This window comes from Suillus discolor (genome assembly GCF_016758755.1).
Source record: "Suillus discolor strain FC423 chromosome Unknown F5147scaffold_86, whole genome shotgun sequence".
NCBI classification, from domain to species: domain Eukaryota; kingdom Fungi; phylum Basidiomycota; class Agaricomycetes; order Boletales; family Suillaceae; genus Suillus; species Suillus discolor.
Genome location: NW_024541333.1, coordinates 96,744 through 116,322, shown reverse-complemented (window position 1 = coordinate 116,322; position 19,579 = coordinate 96,744). Strand labels below are relative to the sequence as shown.

The 19,579-nt window shown below is 47.6% G+C and overlaps 10 protein-coding genes across 10 annotated transcripts; 3 read left to right on the top strand and 7 right to left on the bottom strand.

Annotated features, from left to right (window-relative positions):
- Positions 1–309: 309 nt before the first annotated feature.
- F5147DRAFT_840549 (uncharacterized protein) lies at positions 310–1,371 on the top strand. The gene is made up of 5 exons (XM_041444302.1): positions 310–367; positions 423–626; positions 675–1,072; positions 1,102–1,110; positions 1,159–1,371. The coding sequence occupies exons 2-5, from the start codon at positions 561–563 to the stop codon at positions 1,280–1,282; spliced, it is 597 nt and encodes a 198-aa protein (XP_041287096.1). The 5' UTR covers positions 310–367; positions 423–560; the 3' UTR covers positions 1,283–1,371.
- A 234-nt stretch (positions 1,372–1,605) lies between these two features.
- On the top strand, positions 1,606–3,420 carry F5147DRAFT_821430 (uncharacterized protein; the record flags this gene model as incomplete). Its single annotated transcript, XM_041443702.1, has 4 exons — positions 1,606–1,731; positions 1,788–2,260; positions 2,315–2,525; positions 2,579–3,420. The coding sequence occupies 4 exons, from the start codon at positions 1,606–1,608 to the stop codon at positions 3,269–3,271; spliced, it is 1,503 nt and encodes a 500-aa protein (XP_041287095.1). The 3' UTR covers positions 3,272–3,420.
- Positions 3,421–3,526: 106 nt separating this feature from the next.
- On the bottom strand, positions 3,527–5,052 carry F5147DRAFT_755283 (ubiquitin-related domain-containing protein; the record flags this gene model as incomplete). The annotated part of the gene is made up of 9 exons (XM_041440325.1): positions 3,527–3,544; positions 3,597–3,660; positions 3,721–3,805; positions 3,865–4,131; positions 4,190–4,259; positions 4,316–4,456; positions 4,507–4,611; positions 4,670–4,920; positions 4,995–5,052. The coding sequence occupies 9 exons, from the start codon at positions 5,050–5,052 to the stop codon at positions 3,527–3,529; spliced, it is 1,059 nt and encodes a 352-aa protein (XP_041287094.1).
- Positions 5,053–5,298: 246 nt separating this feature from the next.
- On the bottom strand, positions 5,299–7,672 carry F5147DRAFT_619517 (uncharacterized protein). Its single transcript, XM_041432588.1, has 2 exons — positions 7,350–7,672; positions 5,299–7,294 (listed from the first exon to the last, which is right to left on the bottom strand). Exon 2 carries the CDS (start codon positions 7,215–7,217, stop codon positions 5,613–5,615), a length of 1,605 nt encoding a protein of 534 aa, XP_041287093.1. The 5' UTR covers positions 7,218–7,294; positions 7,350–7,672; the 3' UTR covers positions 5,299–5,612.
- A 567-nt stretch (positions 7,673–8,239) lies between these two features.
- On the bottom strand, positions 8,240–9,656 carry F5147DRAFT_721559 (uncharacterized protein). The gene is made up of 3 exons (XM_041438875.1): positions 9,304–9,656; positions 9,177–9,236; positions 8,240–9,118 (listed from the first exon to the last, which is right to left on the bottom strand). Exons 1-3 carry the CDS (start codon positions 9,616–9,618, stop codon positions 8,351–8,353), a joined length of 1,143 nt encoding a protein of 380 aa, XP_041287092.1. The 5' UTR covers positions 9,619–9,656; the 3' UTR covers positions 8,240–8,350.
- An 87-nt stretch (positions 9,657–9,743) lies between these two features.
- On the top strand, positions 9,744–11,442 carry F5147DRAFT_721558 (uncharacterized protein). Its single transcript, XM_041438874.1, has 7 exons — positions 9,744–10,070; positions 10,126–10,335; positions 10,384–10,467; positions 10,521–10,645; positions 10,697–10,850; positions 10,907–11,073; positions 11,123–11,442. Exons 1-7 carry the CDS (start codon positions 9,780–9,782, stop codon positions 11,265–11,267), a joined length of 1,176 nt encoding a protein of 391 aa, XP_041287091.1. The 5' UTR covers positions 9,744–9,779; the 3' UTR covers positions 11,268–11,442.
- Positions 11,442–13,459, bottom strand: F5147DRAFT_840544 (uncharacterized protein). Its single transcript, XM_041444301.1, has 14 exons — positions 13,248–13,459; positions 13,160–13,192; positions 13,087–13,106; positions 13,007–13,021; positions 12,907–12,945; positions 12,818–12,846; positions 12,749–12,762; positions 12,671–12,699; positions 12,604–12,616; positions 12,436–12,495; positions 12,243–12,383; positions 11,962–12,187; positions 11,861–11,909; positions 11,442–11,800 (listed from the first exon to the last, which is right to left on the bottom strand). The coding sequence occupies exons 1-14, from the start codon at positions 13,297–13,299 to the stop codon at positions 11,606–11,608; spliced, it is 915 nt and encodes a 304-aa protein (XP_041287090.1). The 5' UTR covers positions 13,300–13,459; the 3' UTR covers positions 11,442–11,605.
- Positions 13,460–13,775: 316 nt separating this feature from the next.
- On the bottom strand, positions 13,776–14,691 carry F5147DRAFT_840543 (uncharacterized protein; the record flags this gene model as incomplete). Its single annotated transcript, XM_041444300.1, has 4 exons — positions 13,776–14,084; positions 14,142–14,190; positions 14,245–14,470; positions 14,526–14,691. 4 exons carry the CDS (start codon positions 14,689–14,691, stop codon positions 13,890–13,892), a joined length of 636 nt encoding a protein of 211 aa, XP_041287089.1. The 3' UTR covers positions 13,776–13,889.
- Positions 14,692–14,849: 158 nt separating this feature from the next.
- On the bottom strand, positions 14,850–15,478 carry F5147DRAFT_721551 (uncharacterized protein; the record flags this gene model as incomplete). The annotated part of the gene is made up of 6 exons (XM_041438873.1): positions 15,384–15,478; positions 15,256–15,329; positions 15,088–15,201; positions 15,024–15,037; positions 14,946–14,974; positions 14,850–14,891 (listed from the first exon to the last, which is right to left on the bottom strand). The coding sequence occupies exons 2-6, from the start codon at positions 15,305–15,307 to the stop codon at positions 14,852–14,854; spliced, it is 249 nt and encodes an 82-aa protein (XP_041287088.1). The 5' UTR covers positions 15,308–15,329; positions 15,384–15,478.
- Positions 15,479–16,395: 917 nt separating this feature from the next.
- Positions 16,396–19,109, bottom strand: F5147DRAFT_424824 (uncharacterized protein). Its single transcript, XM_041429770.1, has 16 exons — positions 19,050–19,109; positions 18,565–18,998; positions 18,349–18,410; positions 18,257–18,289; positions 18,184–18,203; positions 18,118–18,132; positions 18,013–18,051; positions 17,927–17,955; positions 17,861–17,874; positions 17,780–17,812; positions 17,549–17,608; positions 17,351–17,497; positions 17,070–17,295; positions 16,966–17,014; positions 16,660–16,914; positions 16,396–16,590 (listed from the first exon to the last, which is right to left on the bottom strand). Exons 2-15 carry the CDS (start codon positions 18,615–18,617, stop codon positions 16,669–16,671), a joined length of 1,026 nt encoding a protein of 341 aa, XP_041287087.1. The 5' UTR covers positions 18,618–18,998; positions 19,050–19,109; the 3' UTR covers positions 16,396–16,590; positions 16,660–16,668.
- Positions 19,110–19,579: the final 470 nt, after the last annotated feature.

The following is a 19,579-nucleotide window of genomic DNA, read 5'->3' as shown; positions in this document are numbered from 1 at the left end:
CGTAGGAAAATCAGGGAATCTCCTTTCCTCTGAGGCCAAATATAACAATGTGATTGTCGATAGCAGAATTAATTATGCTAGTTCCTGTGATTACTAGGCGCCGTCGCCGGCGATGACCTTGCTTTCGTTGTCGCACTTTTCAAAGACAGGTTGTGATACAAAACAGAGAATGCGGAAAATGCCGTTGTGTGCCGTTGTGGACGAATCATTTGCAGAATTAACGGGTTGGCATATGACCTTGCAAGCGAGGCGATGTACTATATAACGTGATATATAGTCTTCTACTTTCCTCACCGGTTCACTGATGCCAAGCTGTGATAAACATCCTCTATAACACCCCTCCTCCGAGTTTGCAGCCCTTTAAAAAGTGTATTTAATCGCAAACCAAGTTTTTGCAACTTTGCTGACGGAGTCCGACTTAGACATATCTTTAACTGCCTGGTACAAAATGAACCTAGGTGTGTTATCCCGCGTGTCTGGTATCCTCGCTGGACGCGGGTTCAACATTGACTCTCTGGTGGTGTGCCGGACTGAAATTCGTGACTTGAGTCGGATGTCCAATGTCCATCGTCCTTAGCGGACAGGATGGAGTTATGGAGCAGGCAAGGAGACAACTAGAGGACCTCGTAAGTTTGTTTGTCCAACACTGTTTCATCCTTTTCATTGCAAAATAGGTGCCTGTATGGGCTGTTCTCGACTATACAAATACCCGTGTTATCACACGTGAATTCCTCCTCGTAAGTGTTCATCTTGGTCCCGAGTACTTGGAGGATCAACTCCTGGGTGGACCCTCTCATAAACCGAGGCGGGGTTTCCACCCACCTCATCGGGAGACCAAACTTGAAAAAGAAACCACGCTCGCTCATAATTTCGAGCGTGGTGCCCACCCTAACTCTCACACAGAGCCACATAATCCGTCCCCATTGACGCCCTCCGAGGCCCTCCGCCTTAAACACCAGCACCTCCAATCCATCTCCGTCTTATCCGACCAATTCGGAGCAAAGATTGTCGACGTGAGCGAGAACAGCGTCATCGTTGAGCTCACTGCAAAAACAATCGTGTCATCGCGGTTGTGAGTTTACTCAAACCATTTGGAATCAGCTCGGACTGGTGAGTCTTGTCTTCATGTCCGTGCGAGTTAAGTTAACTGTCTGTAAGTCTTATGGCGATGCCGCGGACACCCATCACGCATTCCTCAGATGATTCTGACGATGCAGCGGACGAGATTGGTGTTGTTTGCTTCCCCCTGGTTAGGTGGTCAGTTGAAGCGGCCGTCGTATGATATGTATTGATTGAGATATATCATGCTAACAATTTTATATAGCGAGGAATCTAGAGGATTCGTATCAGCTGTGATCTTGTAATTTTCTGATGAGCATGGTGGAATGCTATTATCAACTAGCAACTGACGTCCAAGGTCAATCCTAGAAAATATATACGCCGATAGGCACGTTGAACATGAAATCGTCGCTGATTAGATTAGATTCATCCGTTTACATCTCCGGGTCTCCTATTTCCGTGAACTCACTAACATGACCGAATTCGGAGCAAGGGTGTTGAAAGAATTTTTGAACAGAAGCCTCCTTTCTTAGTACTCTGTCCACCATGGATGAACTTACTATTGGCTCACATATCAGGGATCGCTCGCCATCCCTTGATACTATTCCTCTCGACATACTTTTCGATATATTTCAGCTTCTTCCTATCCAAAGCGTCCTGGCACTACGACAGGTTTGCGCCCCTGTTTTCATCTCACGGGGTATTTTAATCTGATTTTTATTTTCTAGACTAGTAAAAGTTTTGATGCCATCACCCGTCTGCGCAGTCTCTGGGTTCTCCTTCTGCGGACTCTTGTCCAGGAGCAAAACATCCCTATACCCTACTTCGATGAGAAATCCCCCGAGTCTCTGTCAGCCTCAGAGCTCGAGCGGTTCACATGTCGTGCACTTGCTCTTCGCATCAACTGGACTAACCCTAATCCGAATCCGAAGAGAGAAATTCGTTTTCAAGTTGGGGCGGCCGTGAAAGATCCCGACGTTTTCTTTTTGGAGTTTCTCCCTGGCAGAGGAAATCGTTGGTTGGTTTCTGTCACGAGTGAGGCATTCAGAAAATGTATCGTCCAGTGCTGGGACCTTACTGCCCTACAACCCGTGTGCATAGCAAAACTGACGTACACAAACGGGGGAGGCAACAACAGTGTTATTATCAATAACGATCCCTCTTCTCCAGCCATAATGGCGATCCAGTCCAAGCCAGCAGTGTGAGTGTAAATTGTAACACCCGCTTTAAGACTCTTGCTGACTGTCTAGCATAGAACGGAAACAGTCACCATCGACTTCGAAGAGAAAGACCCCGAGTCAGCATTCGTTCCGCTGAGCGCCATTGATGGACGTAGAGAGATCCACCTACTCAGCGGGAGCACACTCGTCACCAAGAATCCAACACTCGACGGAAAAGTGAGCATATGGGATATCAGCGATCAACCTTATGAGAAAATCCAGTTGATGAGCCCCTCACTATTACAGGTTAGCTTGCTTTTCCCGTGTAATCCCGCGCATCGCTGAATTCTATGATTTAGGAGTACGATTGCAGTGCAATGCATCTCTGTGACGATTACCTGATAATATTCTTCATCTGGACTGTCGAGCTCTACTCGACCATTCCCCGACCCACCAACATTGCAACGCCGGGAGTGCCAATCTCGTATCCACTCGCACAGTACAGCTTCCAATATCAGATCATAGACAACGTCAATATGTCAAAGCAAGTTAGCTGGCATGCTGCGCGCTTGCACCGCCCATCGCCAATCAACATTGTCATTCGAGCTAGAACCACCTATCTCGGGGGGGAGCACACATTGCATCATTTCGTGCTTGACCCAAATCCCTCATATGTCCCAGGAATGGAGACTTCTCTATACAACCTTCCATACTTGGTGCAACCCACTCTAGTGCAGACAATATACTCTCCAGTGTGGTCAGAACCGAGGTCGGCCGTTGCTCTCGGACATGATACTGTGCTCTTACTTGACAACCATGACCCAGACGAGGATCACGGGATGGAGTATAGGGACCTTCAACATCAGCAACTTGCAGGACGGATACTGACGACTACAGGAGGATCCCCGACTAGCCAGCATGGCTCACATCGTTCCATGGCATTTAGCGCACAAGCCGGCAACTATTGGAACGGGGCAGCGATGGATGAGGAGTCTGGGAGAATTGTGGTCAGTGGTGTGGAAGGTACGATAACACTCTTCGAATATATTTAACTTGGTTTCTTCATTTGTTTTTTGTTTTGATTATTGTCTTGACATGGACATTCTTCTCCACACGCACATCAAACTCACATCTAGCATATTTCACCATTTTCTCGTCTGTGACTTTATATCCCTTGTCCATGTGTGACTTTATAGCCCTTGTCCATGAAAATTCATTGTGGTGATGTACAACTGCATGTTTCATTCCTGCTAGGTTTCCATTCCGAAAGGATCACAATTATTCCAAGTCACAGCCGATATATCGAGTTAGGACGCAATGAGGACCTGGAAACCAATATGTGCCGTGTCATAATCCCATACTCGGAAAAGCACGTACCGCCGACGGCGTCAGTCCGAGTTCCCTCAGTGTTTTGCTAAACTGATCGCGAGAGAATGTTTTCCTATTGTAAAAACCATGAATCCTCGGCACGGGTACACCGCGCAACAAGATGCAGACTGACCTGGGGAAATGCTGGGCGAATGTGACTGTTTCCACATCGACGGAAAGCGTCTGGGCAGCTAAAAATTCAGCAACCTCACGTAACGCTTGCAAGATGTGTCAGTTCACAAGACGTTCGTGTATGCAGGGAAGCGATGAGACATACTTGCATCACTCGGCAAGGTGGTCGTGTAAGGCGTTCCTCCACTTGCCATACGGATTTGGAGACGAGTGTCTTTGAAGTCCCTCCCACTTGTGCCGCTGGACGAGGACGCTGTTACTGCTGGAGTCGTTGACGCACTGGCTGATGCGTCAATAATTGGTTGGCCGTCACGTAAAGCTTTCTCCCTTGCAGCCTTTTCTGCACGGGCTTTCTTATCAGCCTCAATCTGAGCCTTTACCGCGGCCTTGGCCTTGGCATCCTCAAGCTTCTCTACCGCACGCGGTTAGATCGGATTAATATGGATAGAATCCATGCGCATGGCAATCACCTCTACGTTTCTGCTCAGCTTCTTTCACAAGCTCCTTGGCTTTCAGCTCATCTTTCGCTTTGCTGATGTCCTAGTTTGATTGAACTTCTGAAACACAAACACTACCAAGTACGCGACTAAACTCACCTTGCCAGACTTGCGGCGAATAGCTTCATTCGCACGTGCTTCCTCGGCTTCTTGTTGAGATTTTACGCTGCGCTTTGCAGCTATTTTTTCTCTGAGGTCAGCCAACTTCTGCCGCTTCTCTTCCTCCGTAAGTGGCTTTATCTGAGGGACGTCTGAGGTTAGAGACACGGCACGCGACACGGGGTACAAACCTCTTCCGTAGACTCCTCAAACTGATCATGTCCACTCTTCTCGGCATGGTAATTAGCCAACGCTGTGTTCTTAAATACCTTGCCGCATTCTGAGCATTTGATACTCTAATAAATGAGTTTATTGAAGATAGAGGCTTCAGAGCCGCAATTGAAATAAACGTACCTTGGCATCTACTTCAGTGCTCGATGCCAATGTGGCACCAGCCTTAGTTCCTATCAAGCGCCGCAGGGCATCTTCATCTTCGTCGTCAACATCGACGTCGACATCGACGTCGACGTCCATGGGCTGCCCTGCGCTGCCCGATGCACTCGTAGGAGCAGCAGCGTTCGGATCTGGAATAGGCTTCCCTTCGTTCTCCAGAATGTGATCCATTGCGGGCTGCAAACCGCGATTGTTAGTCGCTCTCAATGCCCCTACGTATAGCGCGTCCACGGTGGCGCCTCAATTAGCCAGAGAACGCAGACTGGTGAAACAAGAGAATACGAACAGTCAACACGGGCTGGGTCGAATCCCATGCTGAGTAGCGTTTCCTTATCGCCAGCCATCAGTAGTGTTGAGATATATACGAAGCTTTGAAGAGTTCAGGTCGAAAGGAGGTCACGCCGGTTGCGCCGAAGCGCTCAGACGACTTGACTAGTATTTCCATATTTGGACTCGCATATTTGTTGGACGCGAGAAAGTCATTAGATCTCCCGACGAATGGATTCAAGTAGCTAAGCTCGTTTCTGCCAGCTAGATTTATTTTGAAGGCTAATTAGGAATGACACAGTAGATGGTATGGAATGTGAGTTACAAGTGTATGATGAACTACGCTGGATCCGATGAGCAAATTGATCATGTCCCAGTGCCAGGTCATCATTTAGTGTCTCAAGTCAGACAACCAAAGATCAGAAACAGATTCTCCAATTATGTGTAACAGGTAAGGTATTTATACGTATACAAGCTAGCAAGGATTGACTCTTCTATAGATCTAATTCCATATAACCACTAGTGCTACAAAATCGTAAACAAAAACGCACAGCAAGATACAACAAGATCAGCGTTAATGAGCGTTATTTATGTTGAATAGACAGAAAGGTAATGAATGAACTGTGCACTCCACCTCCTACTTTTTCGAGGACTTGAAGAAGCCTATCATGTTGAGCCTCGACGGCTTCTTGGCGAGAGTCTTCTTGCAGGGAAAACTCAGCGAGTTGCTGTTGTTGGGCTGCACGAGGTCGAGGCGCGTAAGGAATTTGCCACGCTCGTCCTTGTACATGGCTGGAGCAGAAGGGGCAGCAGAAGCCATAGGCTCGAACGAAGATTCAAAAAAGTCCTTGCGGGTGTGTTCAACATCCATGGGAGAGTTCGACGGCTGCCTCAGCGCAGGGCTGGGAGGGGTGAGCGTCAGTGGCGTAGGGCGTCTGCGCGCCTTGCCCTTGGGCTTAGCGACACCATTTGCACACGCCGACACCGCAAAGTCGGGGCTCTTGGGAGATGCGAAGCCCCCGGAAAATGCGGCGTTCAAAAGGTAGTCGGGTTTGTGAAGGTGCTTAGCAGCGCGCCGAGGACGGGACGGGAGCGCAAGGACAGACATTGCTGGCTTGCGAGTAGCGAGGGGAGTAAGAGCGCTTCCGAAGACAGCGAGATCATCCGTGTCAAGATGGTCAGTGGGCTGGACGATGTACCGCGGATCCAAGTCAGAGTCTTGGGTTGAAACGCTGCCGCGACGCTCCCCGTCAACGTCAGCGTTAGCGGAGGACGATTTGTCCCCGCCAAAAGTAACCCACCCTAGGTCACCCATACCGCCAGCGGCACCATCCTCGCCGGCGGCGAGGAGATGGGCATACTCCCATTCCTCATCCTGATCCCACCAAACACCACCTTCGCCATCACGGTAGACATCACTAACACCGGCAGCCCCAGCTCTGGCCTGAGCCTCCATGACACGTTTGATGTTGGATTCCATGCTGCCACCGTCAATAAACTGCATAAGCGCGAGCTCGTTGGCAAGAGGTGCAGGGCGCATGTGAGCGTACTTCGCCTTCTTGCGCTTGACCACAGCAGCAGACGACGCTGCTGCGGCTTTAGCCTTCATCTTTGTGGGAGACGAGGGCGCTGCGGACTTGGATCTGCTGCGGTACTTGAGTCCGGACAGGGAGCGTAAGCGTGTAAGCCCGCGAGGGTTGCGTGTCGGTGATGTGGGCACTGGAGGTATTGGAATCTGATGCCCGGTCTCAGCAGTGTGAGGCTTGAATGCGATGAGAGTCTTAGGGAACTGCGCAAAGGCAGAAGTATAGCCGACGGAGGTGAGGTCGGCTTTAAAATTCTGTATCGAGGGGGTTGCGGCGTTGCGACGGGCAGTGGAAGGGGTGTCTGGAACGTTTAAGAAGCAGCCTGCTGAGCTACGGGCGGACGTAATGGATGCTCTGCGACCGCAGCCGATCGAGGGACGGCGACGCGGAGAACGCGGAGAAAGAGATGCAGGAGATCCAGGCTGGACGTGGGCTGCCCAAGCGGTGATTGTAGAAAAAGTATTCGAGCGAGGGCGGATGCGCGGGGGGGCCTGAGGAACAACTATCCTGGCGTACGAAGGTGGTGAAGGCAGGGGTTGTGTAGGACGCTTTTTAGGGGGTGGGGGATGAGCCAGGAAAGCGTATTTCGGGCGATGACCTGCTTGAATAACAATATCCTGAGGCACAGCATGGAACGGGATAATACTAGTAGACATTGATGCGGACTCGGAACGAGCGTGAAGTTCTAATAAATCGATATATGGACGAGGCTTCACGGAAGTATCTGTCTATTCTGCGTTGGGCGCACATTAGTTGGTCGTTGTCGAGAACGGAGACATGAAACTTACAAGTGACGTGACGTAGAAGAAGAGTCGGGGGACGTTATAGTCTCTTGAATAAACACAGACAGAAAGAAATGAGCAATATAGTGATGACAATGCAGATGGTCTATGCTGGATGATATACAATTTGGTAGCGTTGCAAAGAATTAGTAGAAAGATGAATGCAAGAGAGTGCTGAAAGAGTTGGATGATGATCCTGATTAGCAGACGCGAGGCTAGCTCAACGGTACTAGATAGTGTTTGGAACTGCACCAGGCGTCTGCTTTTGAGGGATAGCCTGGACAAAAGGCTGTAGTCCACGGCCACTGTTTGGACAATAGTACTTATCTAAACTAACAAGCGCTGTGGCAAATTAGCCTCGGCTTGTATTGTGTAAACTCACACCCACAACAAGGCATTGTCTTCCCAGGACACCGTAAACTCTGTTCACGTCGGCTGTTTCCGTCCTCATTGTCCGACTTCAATGCATTTGCTCCACGGTACCGGTCAACTTGGATGAAAATTAAATTTGTGAGTATCACATTCAGTCCTTGCAACCAGAACAGCAACTCATCCAGCGAGGCTCCTTGAAATTCCGTATTGGCTAACAGGAGTGATCAGGGTCTCTGCTAATAAATACAATGCTTGCCTAACTAGGCAGCTCAACGCCAGCACTGCTGTACTTCATTAGTCTCTCGACTAGCCAAACGATTAGCAACTGGTTAGAAGGAGGACAATTGGAAAGGCAAGAAATGCAAGCTGCTCTGTCATATTTTATTATCATTGTCGCTCGCTGAAAACGTGCGTGGCCTTCCGTGGCTACCAATTTTTTCACACTTGCTGGCATCCGCTGACTCGCTCAGCGCACACCCACTGCAGTGCCCGGAAGCAGTCCCTTGACTCACAGCCTTATCAAATGATGGACGATCAAACAAAAGAGGTAATGTACATTGCTTGGAATACATGTGCACGTTATTTTCATCAGAATCGGTCCCAGTGGTATCTGCCAATATCAGCACTTCCCCCCTCTAAGACCCGCGACCACGACCTCTGAAACCTCTCCCGACATGAATGACGCCCGCTCTTCCGCGAGGGGACACACCCCTTGACGCAGGCCCTATCCCAGCTTGTACATCAACCTCTGCGGAGGGGTGAGGCGCACCAATCTGTACATTATGGGATCCAGCTCGGGGATGAACCGCAGTTGCTATCCTCGCTCTCCCTCTACCACCTCTTGGACCGAATGTGTGAGGATTAAATTTGCTAACCTGCGGGTTGTGCATCTCTGGATGAACAAATCCCCCATTCTTTCCACCTCTTCCGAATCGTATAGATGGTGGGACCAAAGATAGAGAGTTTATCGAATTTGCCAATTTGTCTATGTCATGGTCAGCTGCAGTCTGCACTGCGCCATTTCCTCGCCGTGGTGAGATGGGAGTTCGTGTGGGTATCTCCTCAAGCTCTTGATGGTGACGTATTTTTGGTGTTGCTTCTCCATTTTGTTCGTCACCACTGCTTGACTCTTCACTTTCTCCTTCATCGCTATCTTCCTCTTCATCCTCATCTACGACCATTTCATCGTCTTCGGAGTCCTTCTCGTTTTTATTATCTCTGGGCTTCCAGGTTCCTCTGATCATGCTGGCTCCATCTCCCCAGCGTTTAAGTAGACCGCCCACACCTTTGTTTGTTACAGCGAAAAAGTACTCTTTTGGGTATGAATGTGCTTGGATAAGATGTAATCGACGTGCTTTGGGCGTCTGGAATAATCGTGGACATGATACAAGATGACAAGCAAACTATGAGACAGATGAGGAAGTGAGAGCATGCAGGACACTGCAGTGAAATAAAGCGCACAATTTTATCCCCCCTATCTTTTCGAACAGCAGCAAGTGGATCATGGCATTCTGTTTGATGCTATCGATCATCGATCATTGATGTCAGCGCACTCGCAGACGACCTCACTCGTGCACAGTCCACTCACGAGCTCCAGCAATCTTGCATCGGGAAACACAAACCCACATCCCTTCTGCTCACAAACTTGCGCATGATATTTTCCATAATGCAGCTCCAGATCTCTCGAGTTTGCGATCGGTGTCGGGCGGTTATGCGGCGGATTACACGTCGGGGGCAGTGTGCAGAGCAAACGGCGATCCCCCGTTGCCTCGTCTGCGGTGCGACTAGACTTATACATGGGTTCAGGTTCTAGTGGTAGCGATGTCGATGTCGTCGATTGAGATGGAAGTGATAATCGTGAAGCCGAAAACGTACGTTGGCGTTTGTTGGAGGACATTTGCATCTTTTACGTCTTCCCCACCTCGTTGCAAGCACCAGGAGATATCACTCGATCGGGAAGGTGACGCCGCGGAGATCGAAATTTATGTGTCACGCGGGTGTGACGTGTGGGTTCGGTCACATTTCTTTCCCCTCCACATTCAGAGCCCCGTCCAGCGCCTTGCAATGTCGTCAAAACGCAAATGGGACCAGGCTGCCCCTGAATCAACACCTTTTGAATTGGACACTCCTATAAAGGCGCAAAAAACTGACGAGGGGAAGACTGCTTCTGAAGCTGCGGCCGCTGCTGCTGCTATTGCTGCCAAAATTGCCGCACAGTTCAGTGCTGGTGGTGGTATCGCCGGGAGTATACAGATCGGACAGAAGGACCCGCATGATGGAGACTTCACCCATGACATTGACATCAACGATGTCCGGAACCGGTATATGTTGACAAAAGGTTCTACACAGACCGAGGTATGTGTTTTGAGTGGTGGTTGTATGGCCAGCTAAGCTCTAATCTCGCAAATAGATTCACGAGGACACGGGTGCCTCAGTTAGTACCAAGGGTGTGTGGTACCCGGATCGATCAAAGGCAACGGAGAAGGACCCTCCATTATACCTTCATCTTTCGGCTTCAAGCAAGGAGATGTTGCAAAAGGCAATTGACAAGGTTAACGAGCTAATAGCGGTTGACCTTGGTCCACTAGTAGAGGACAAGAAGGATAGATTGCGCGAAAAGGTTTTGCAATTGTTCTAACGTTTCACCGTTGGCTTACTCTTCTCCCAGCGTAAATGGCCGGAAGAGAAAATGCCTGTGGGCCTCGAGACCATTCGCAATTTCAACGTTCGTGCCAAAGTTGTTGGGCCACAGGTATGTTTGAACTTCCTCTGTATCGAACATTTAAGAATTAGCGCTTGTGCTAGGGAATGTTCGTGAAATATATCCAACAAGAAACAAGTACGCGTGTGCAGATAAAGGGTCAAGGTTCAGGCTTTGTAGAACAGGAAACCGGCCGGGAGTCGGATGAGCCTATGCACATACATATTACGTGAGACTTCATGCATTTGACTGCTTGTATGTATGACTGACACCTCGGCAGCGGACCAGACGAAAACCAAGTAGCTCGCGCTAAAGTGCTCACAGAAGACTTGCTGGAAGTTGTACGCTCTGAGCATGCCAAAGCACAGTCAGCAATGATGCAACAACAAATGGAGTTGCACCAAGCACAAATGCAATTTGCACAGTACCCGGCGGTAAGCTTAGTCCTCTTCTTAGACATAATGTTCTTCAGTTAACATCTGATTCCTAGGGTGGGTACGGTGCTCCACCACCTGCACCTGAAAACGCACCTCCACCGCCACCACCTGGAGAGCAGCCTCCCCCACCTCCAGATGGCAGTGCACCTCAACTACCGTATCCAGGTGCACCAACCGGCACACCAGGGCCAGATACCCAAGATGCATACGCAGCATACTGGTAATTTTTCTTTGAATATCTTCCTGTATTTGTCCTCACGTGACGGTAGGGCACAATACGGCTACGATGTCAACTCAGCGCAGTTCAAGGAGTGGGCTGCGAGTCAGCAAGCGCAGTATTACCAAGCATACGCTGGACAAACAGCTGCACCTGCACCAAGCGACAGTGCACCTCCACCGCCACCGCCAGCATAGAAGGCTGTTATATTTGATGCTTTCAATATGTAGCGATCGTACCTTGCTTTATATCTGTGTATTTTGGGTTGGTGCATTTCAGACTCATCGACGTACCCTTTGCTTTGTTGTAAGTATTGTTAACACACGCCAATAGCATACCATGAGCGACGATGGATGGTCTGCCATGTTAAAACTGCACTGGTACCTGCGGGGAACCATACTGATGTTGCATCATTCGGTCTACATATAGATCAAGGTGACTACTACACTATTAGGCGAGGCGTCCAAAGAAAATTGGCCGCCTCGCTCTAACCAAATCATTTCTGTCTTTATGCTGAGGAACCAGCATGCCAGAATTATACGCCGACGGAGACCATCTCGTGCTGCTCGAACCTCGGTGGAGAAGTGAAACATACACAGTCCTCGAACGTCGTACTAACTTCTACACAGTCATCCTTGGCATGCGTATCCCAAATACTGATGATGAGACGGGGTGCGAGAATAAATGGCGCGGTATCATTGAAAAGCTCTGAGAGACTCATTGCCGGGGTCTAGGTGGTACCAGTGCGTATGTTAGTTGATCTCTGTATAACCCTTTGGAAGTATCATACCGGAATATGAGCCCATAATACCACCAACAAGATCTGGTTTGTCAAATTCCTAGCAGGAAACGATGGATACTTTCACAACCCACTCGATGAAGGGGACTTACAGAGCAAAGTACAGGACATGATACCGAACGATCATAACCATATATGTATTAATCCTCATGTGAGTTTCCCTCTGTTCCTTAAGGTGTCTCGCGAGGATGGCAGCTGCAAGAACAACCAATAAGATATCATAGCATACAATCGGGATGGAAGTATAGATCGCAGGCATAGGTCCGATGTTGAAGGAAAGGGTGCAGTACTTGGCGTTCGGAGTTATGATTTCTTTCACTATGCCATGAGGCGGGGTCAGCTTGCAGCCAAGTCGATTTCAGTAAAAATTTACCCGAGAACGCACTACGTCGACTGTATAGATAGATGTCCGTCCCAATTGAGAGGGCGACGATAGGCAAGAACAATCCCACCAGAACATAAAGTAGGAGCTTGAATTGATCGCATATGGCATAAAGACGCCAAATGAGAATGGCTGCGAGTGCAAGATTCAAACCCATAGTGAGATGCAACAATGTATATCATACCTTCCGCAAACCAGAAATATAGTGAAAATCCCCATTCAATTAGAACGATAAGAGCATAGCCTAATTCGCCATAATGATAAGTGAATGGGCATCAGATTGAAAACAGTATACTTGCAGCTATAATGATAAGAGGATAACAATTTTTGAGACTTGACTCTTGGGACATACTTGGGACGTACGGCTAGAACATGAGTTAGCCAAAAACACTCTAAATGCAAAACATCAATACACTGACTGATTCAGGTATGTACAACAGACCTCCCCCTAGGGCTGGTCAGTTGACAATGGGTCGAGTAGGCACAGGGTTACGCACAGAAACCGCACAGCCTGGTGTGAGTGTCAGCGTGCATACGTGCCGTGTCAAGGAGCCATGATGACGTACAGCGCGAGGAAAAGACCAAGATATCGAACCTAGCATAACAAATAAAATATGGTACAAATCTAAGCGCTTTCAAACAGGGCGAGTCTCACAACGAGGTACAGGCATGACATTAGCGACAACGGTCGTTTCTGGAGATTGAATCAATCTCCGGGCTGATGTGATTGTGCAGATCTGGGGTTGGACACTGACCCAGACATAATTAACCTATGCCGATAATACTAGTGATGAGTACTTGACCGACAGAAGAGATGACTGTAACCTCGATTTACCTCTTTGTCTAAGAGAAGAACTACACATTTTTCGATCAGTGGCAGTAGTGATAAGTTTTCCAAGGCCACTAACGGTACTCATATAACATCAGGGTAATGATTGGCACTGGAATCGATGTTCAGCCCAGTAGTTGCAAATCAGTTAGAATACGCTAACGAACCACCTGCATTGTTATTCCAGCGGAGACCAGCGACAACTTCTTGTTCTGACATGAGACTGTGCAGATCGAATGGGAGCCTGAAGAGGTGACTGATGCCGCTAATCGTTGATGATGGTTGGATGGAAACTGTGCCACACGGTGCTACCGAGTAACTTATCGTATGTCGGCATCACGGACTATCTCAATAGGAGTTAGCTAGAAATGAATCGAGGGTACATACGTACATAGATAATTGATACTTACCCCGTGATGCATATACATTCGGAACGCCCCTTTTGGCTTCGGCTTCCGGAACTGCTTCTCAGGCAGAACACCCTTTGATCAAGATGCTCGAGTGCTCTGTTGTAGAAATTTCGCAAACAATTTGGCAGCATATCATCAGTGATGGATAGTTAAGCTATTGGTGTTCGACAGGTCACACACGATCTGTGATATCATGTTTATGGGGAACAGCAAGATATTCTCAACTCTGCAAGGACGTAATGTTCAACGATTCGGTCCACAAACATTGCATATTACGGTATGTGGGTATTACACTATTAGGTGCTACACAAAGCTCTAAGTTGTTTATTCATAAATTTACCTCACTCGACCCCGTTCACTTTTTCTTCATACTGAGGAACTAGCCCGAGCACGCCAGAATTACACGACAACCGAGTCCATCTCGTGCTGCTCGAACCTCAGTGGTGAAGTCCAACATACACAATCCTCGAATGTTGTACTGACTTCTACGCAGTCATCGTGGGCATGCGTATCCCAAATACTGATGATGAGACGGGGCGCGAGAATAAATGGCGCAGTATCATTGAAGAATTCTGAGATACTCATCGCCGGGGTCTAGGGAGTGTAAGTGTTTAGCTGATCCATCTGTATAACCCTTTGAAATAGTCATACCGGAATGTGAGCCCATAATATGACCAATAAGATTTGGTTTGTCAAATTCCTAGCGAGAATCGATGAATAATTTTAGAACCTGCTGGATGAGGTGGGGACTTACAGGGCAAAACACAGAATATGATACCGAACTATCATGATCATATATGAATTAGCCCTCACTCGAATCCCTCTTCGTTCCTTAAGGTGCCTTGCGAGGATGGCAGCTGCAAGAACAACTAATAAGATATCATAGCATACAATCGGGATGGAAGTATAGATCGCAGGCATAGGTCCGATGTTGAAGGAAAGGGTGCAGTACTTGGCGTTCGGAGTTATGATTTCTTTCACTATGCAATGAGACGGGGTCAGCTTGCAGTCAATTCGATTTCAGCAAAAATTTACCTGAAAACGCACTATGTCGACTGTATAGATAGATGTCCGTCCCAATTGAGAGGGCGGCGATAGGCAAGAACAATCCCACCAGAACATAAAGCAGGAGCTTGGATTGATCGCATATGGCATAAAGACGCCAAATGAGAATGGCTGCAGACGTACGATTCAAACCCATAGTGAGATGCGATATACACCATACCTTCCGCAAACCAGAAATACACGGAAAATCCCCATTCAATTAGAACGACAAGATCGTAGCCTAATTCGCCATAATGATAAGTGAATGGGCATCAGGTTAAAAACGATATACTTGCAGCTATAAAAGAGGACAACAACTATTGGGACCTGGTTCTAAGACGAACTTGAGACTTACGGCTAGAATGTGTGTCAGCCCGAAACTCTTTAGATAGAAAGAATCAATACACTGACTGATTCAGGTATATACAACAGCCCTCCCCCTAGAACTAGTCAGTTGATGATAGCTCTTGTAGGCACAAGGTTACATACAGAAGCCGCAAAGCCTAATGCGAGTGTCAACATACATATGCGTCAAGAAGCTAGGACGACGTACAGTGCCAGGAAAAGACAGAAATATCGAACCTAGGGTAGCAAACAAGATAAAATAAAATAAACTTCCTTGACAGGGCGAAACCTAACTCATAAGACATCAGAGTAATGACTGGCACTGCAACATGTTTCAACACGATGGTTCGCTTACACATCGATAGAGCTGACGAACCAGATAGATAGTTATTCCAGCGGAGACCAGCAATGATCTCTTGTTCTGACATGAGACTGTAGATCAAAAAGCGGGTCTGAAGAGATTAGTAGGCTGCTAATGGTTGATGTTCGATATATGATACTTATAAGGCATAGAATTTTTTTGCGTCTTGAGGGCTGGTTTCTCAGTCGTTAGCCGGGAATGGACAAATGTCACTCCGAGATTCGTGGCCGACGAGAGTGGCTGTTACATCTTGGCTGAGTCTTCATTGTTCACATGTCATAGCCAACGTGTTCCCCCTGTTCTGTGGGCAGTAAGAGTGCCTTGATAGCCTAAAGAACATGAAAAAGGGTCAATATTGCTGTGCAGGCGTCTGCAAGCGCTTAGATAGTCTGACATTCTTGTCAGAACATGGTCGGGTACCCTTTCAGGAAGCAGAAATCAGACTGAGGACAACAAAAAGATCAGCAAGGGCCTCTTTCTAACATTAATTACGGAAACATACCAGACAAGGGTTGTGGTCAGAGTTATTTGTCCAGATATTCGATCAAGGTTCCAATTTACCGCCGAGAGCGCCAAAACAGGGTCATCAATGGACTAATGATGTCAGGCAGCGTGCAGCCTTAACTTGTGCCTACAAAAGGAACTTCATCAACATCGGTCGACCTGGAATGAGTCATATGCATAATACCCGTGTAGTTGGACGTACCTCATGAAAAGAACGTTGTCGGCGGTGAATTATGAATATCTGTGCTGCATTTGTTCGAGGAGAAATATTTTGTGGCGTTGCAACTTTGTGTTCAGGATTAAGGCAGGCAGCCCTTACTACCTTGCACAATGCACGAACAGTGCCCTTGCATTGACAGGAAAGCTTGAAGCTGTCGGAGGCGCAAGTTGCGAGTTGAAACTTAATTTGGCTAGCGAGAAGGCATGCAAGTACGGCAGACTCCGGTGAAATCGAACCTAAAAACTTTTAGTGCAATGGCGGAACAATAGGAGACGGAAAAAAACCAGACCGAGCGTGAATTCGTGTTTGGAGACAGCTGTAAATCATCCGTCGTTGGAAGGTGAAGGGAACGTAGAATGATATTAGGAATAAGTAAATACAAGGGTGAAGCCCAAAGAGAGAAAAGTGTGAGGGGACCGATGAGAGACACGTACGTATGAACCACTAGACAAGATAATCAAGAAAGGATGGACACAGATGGATCACGCTCATCATGTACGGACCAACCACACAAGATCAACTCGTGCAGCAACTTCGCTTGAATAGACGCGGAAGGCATCTGACGATACCGGCCGAAAGCCCGAACCTCCACTGCTGAACTCCCGCAGCAGCAAATGGGGTCACCCCTGCTAGTTCGACTGCCCATAAGTACTTGATGTTGCAGTCCTACAGCATTTAAGTTTCATTTCACGCACCCTATATTTTCAACATTGCTCGTGGTGTACACTCTCGCAAGACACCCCAGTATGCCGGGTTAATTGGATGTCAGAGATCAGCTCGTGCTGCTCGAACCTCGGCGGCGAAGTCAAACATAAACAATCCTCGAACGTTGTACTGACATGCAAGCAGTCGTCCTGGGCATGCGTGTCCCAAATGCTGATGATAAGACGGGGAGCGAGAATAAATGGCATCGTATCACTGAAAAGCTCTGAGAGATTCATCCCCGAGATCTACAAGTGTACATGTTAGCTGATATATGTATCATCTTGGGAGTATCATACTGGAATGTGAGCCCATAATATCACCATTAAGATTTGGTTTGTCAAATTCCTAAGCGAGAATTCAATTAGCACTTTCAGAAACCACTAGACACAGAGGAACCTACAGAACAAAGTACATGATATGATATCGGACAATCATTACCATATAGGTATTAGGCCTCATGTTGTATCCCCTTTGTTCCTTGAAGTGTCTTACGAGGGTGGCAGCCGCGAGAGCAACTAGGAGGACATCATAGCACACAATGGGGATGGACAAATAGATCGCAGTCATAGGCCCAATGTTGAAGGAAAAGGTGCAGTACTTGGCGTTCGGAGTAATCAATTCTTTGACTTTGTAACGAGACAACCTCAGCTTGCAGCCAATTTGATCTGGGCGAAAATTCACCTGAGAACGCGTGAGGTCGACTATAAAGATAGATATCCGTGCCTATCAAAAGGGCGACGATAGGCAAGAACGACCCTATTGCAACATAAACATAAAGTAGGAATTTCGATTGGTTGCATAGTGCGTAAAGACGCCAGATGAGAATGGCTGCGGATGATGAATCGGTACACACGACGAGTTACTAACTGCATGACTTACCTTCCGCAAAGCAAAAATACACAGACGCACCCCATTCCAGTACAACAAGAATGTCGTAGCCTATTGCATGATGAGGAAATTACAGTTTATTTTGAAGACATGAATTATACTTGCAGCTGAATGAAAGAGGTCCACGACGTTGAGACCTGGCTGTGAAACAGACTCATTGTGACGTACGGCTTAAATACGGTTCAGCTTAGAATACTCTAAAGATGGAGAGCATCAATGTACTCACTGATTCAGCTATATAAAACATTCCTCCCCCTAGCGCTAGTCAGCGAAGGATGGTTCAAATGGTATAGTGTTACATACAGCAGCCCCAAGTTCTAGCGTCGGTGTTAGTGTACAATATGAAAGACACAAATCACTACGACGTACATTGAAAGGAAAAGACCAAGATATCGAACCTAGTATAGCAGGAAATAGTACATAGACCAAAAAGTAGTGTGGGAGGATGAACTCACAACAAGGTACAGGCATGACATTAGTGACCACGGTCTGTTCTGGAGATTCAGTCAACCTCCAAGCTGGTATCATTGCGCAAATAGTATGGGGCGTTGAATACTGACCCAGACATACTTAAGCTGCGCCGATGACATAAGTACCCAACCGACAGCAAGAAAGTTCTTTATTACCTCTTTGTCAAAAAGAAGAACTGGATGATACTTCGTTCAGCAGTAGCGCAAAGGTTCATGAGGGGCAACTAACGGTACTCGTAGAACATCACTGTGAAGAGCGCTACTGGAACGGATACTCAGCACGATGGTTTATTCACAAAATAGTTGAAGGGACTGACGAACCGGATATACTGTCGTTCCATTGGAGACCAACAATGTTGTCTTCAAGTTGTTCTGACATGGCACTGTTTCGTATGAAGTGAGGAATTTGGTGAGTGATTGATGGATGTAGAAATGGCTGGAATGACTTACAACTTATCAAGTTTCCCGCCAGTGAGAATCAATAAAGTGTACAGGTATCAGCTAGCAGTTATCAGCCAATAAACGAAAGTGCTTGACATGCGGTGTCTAGTACAAGCATGGCAGTACAGGGCGTAGCGCTCTGAGCCCATCTGACCGTAAGTATCGCCATATTTTGATGTTCGCTTCACGATGAGACTATTTTAAGGTCAAATAAATATACAGGATGAAGAAACGCCGAGCGTGGCAGGTGGTTATATGGTGCTAGATGATGGCATCACATTCGTTGTAGGTATTGCAGAGAAGATGGGAAGCGGACGAAGTTGTTGAGAACTCCGTAAACTGTTCGCCGCAGTAACTAAGTTTGCTATCAACTGGACGATATCTGGCCGCATCAGTGAGATTGGCGTATGCACGTTCACTGTCACCTAGATGATGTCGTGAGGTAAAGTTGCCTGGAGCGGTGCTGGGTGAAAATATAGTGTATGTGTATGAGCTGGACTCAGAACTAAATATTCAATGAATGCACTCAGCTGGACTATAAGTCAGTGCGTATCGCTATATATGGAAATGACATGACTTACAGCCTCCTGCCACTGGCAGTGAGAATCGAAGAAGCGGCGGATGAGTGGCTAGCATCAAACATAATGCCATGAGGACAAACCGCTTACAGTTACGATTATGTAAACCTCAACTGCTTCCGAAGGTGACAGTGGTCTCCGCGGGGTGCAACCAATAGGTACAGCATTTAGGACCGACTGCCACCCACTTCGGCTCTTTCTCTACTACCGCCGCGCACTAATGGCATAGTAGTTGGCCAAAATCAGTCAACATCGCTCGGACTCACCCAGTACTCGGTGCCCATAGCTTAATGTCGGCGTTGCCCCCGATATTCTACCTAGTCTTGATGACGATGATGCGAATTTCGATCTCCTAGTACTTGAAACTTCCGTCTCAGGAAAGCGAGTTATCACAAAGACTCGACCAAAAGGCTTGAGGCGATCTGACGAATCGCGTCCATGGCTCCAGGGCCACCCTAGTTGCATCTCTGTACTTCGAGACAATCATCATTTTTGTGATGATCTTGTGAGATGTACACTTTAAACCAGACTAC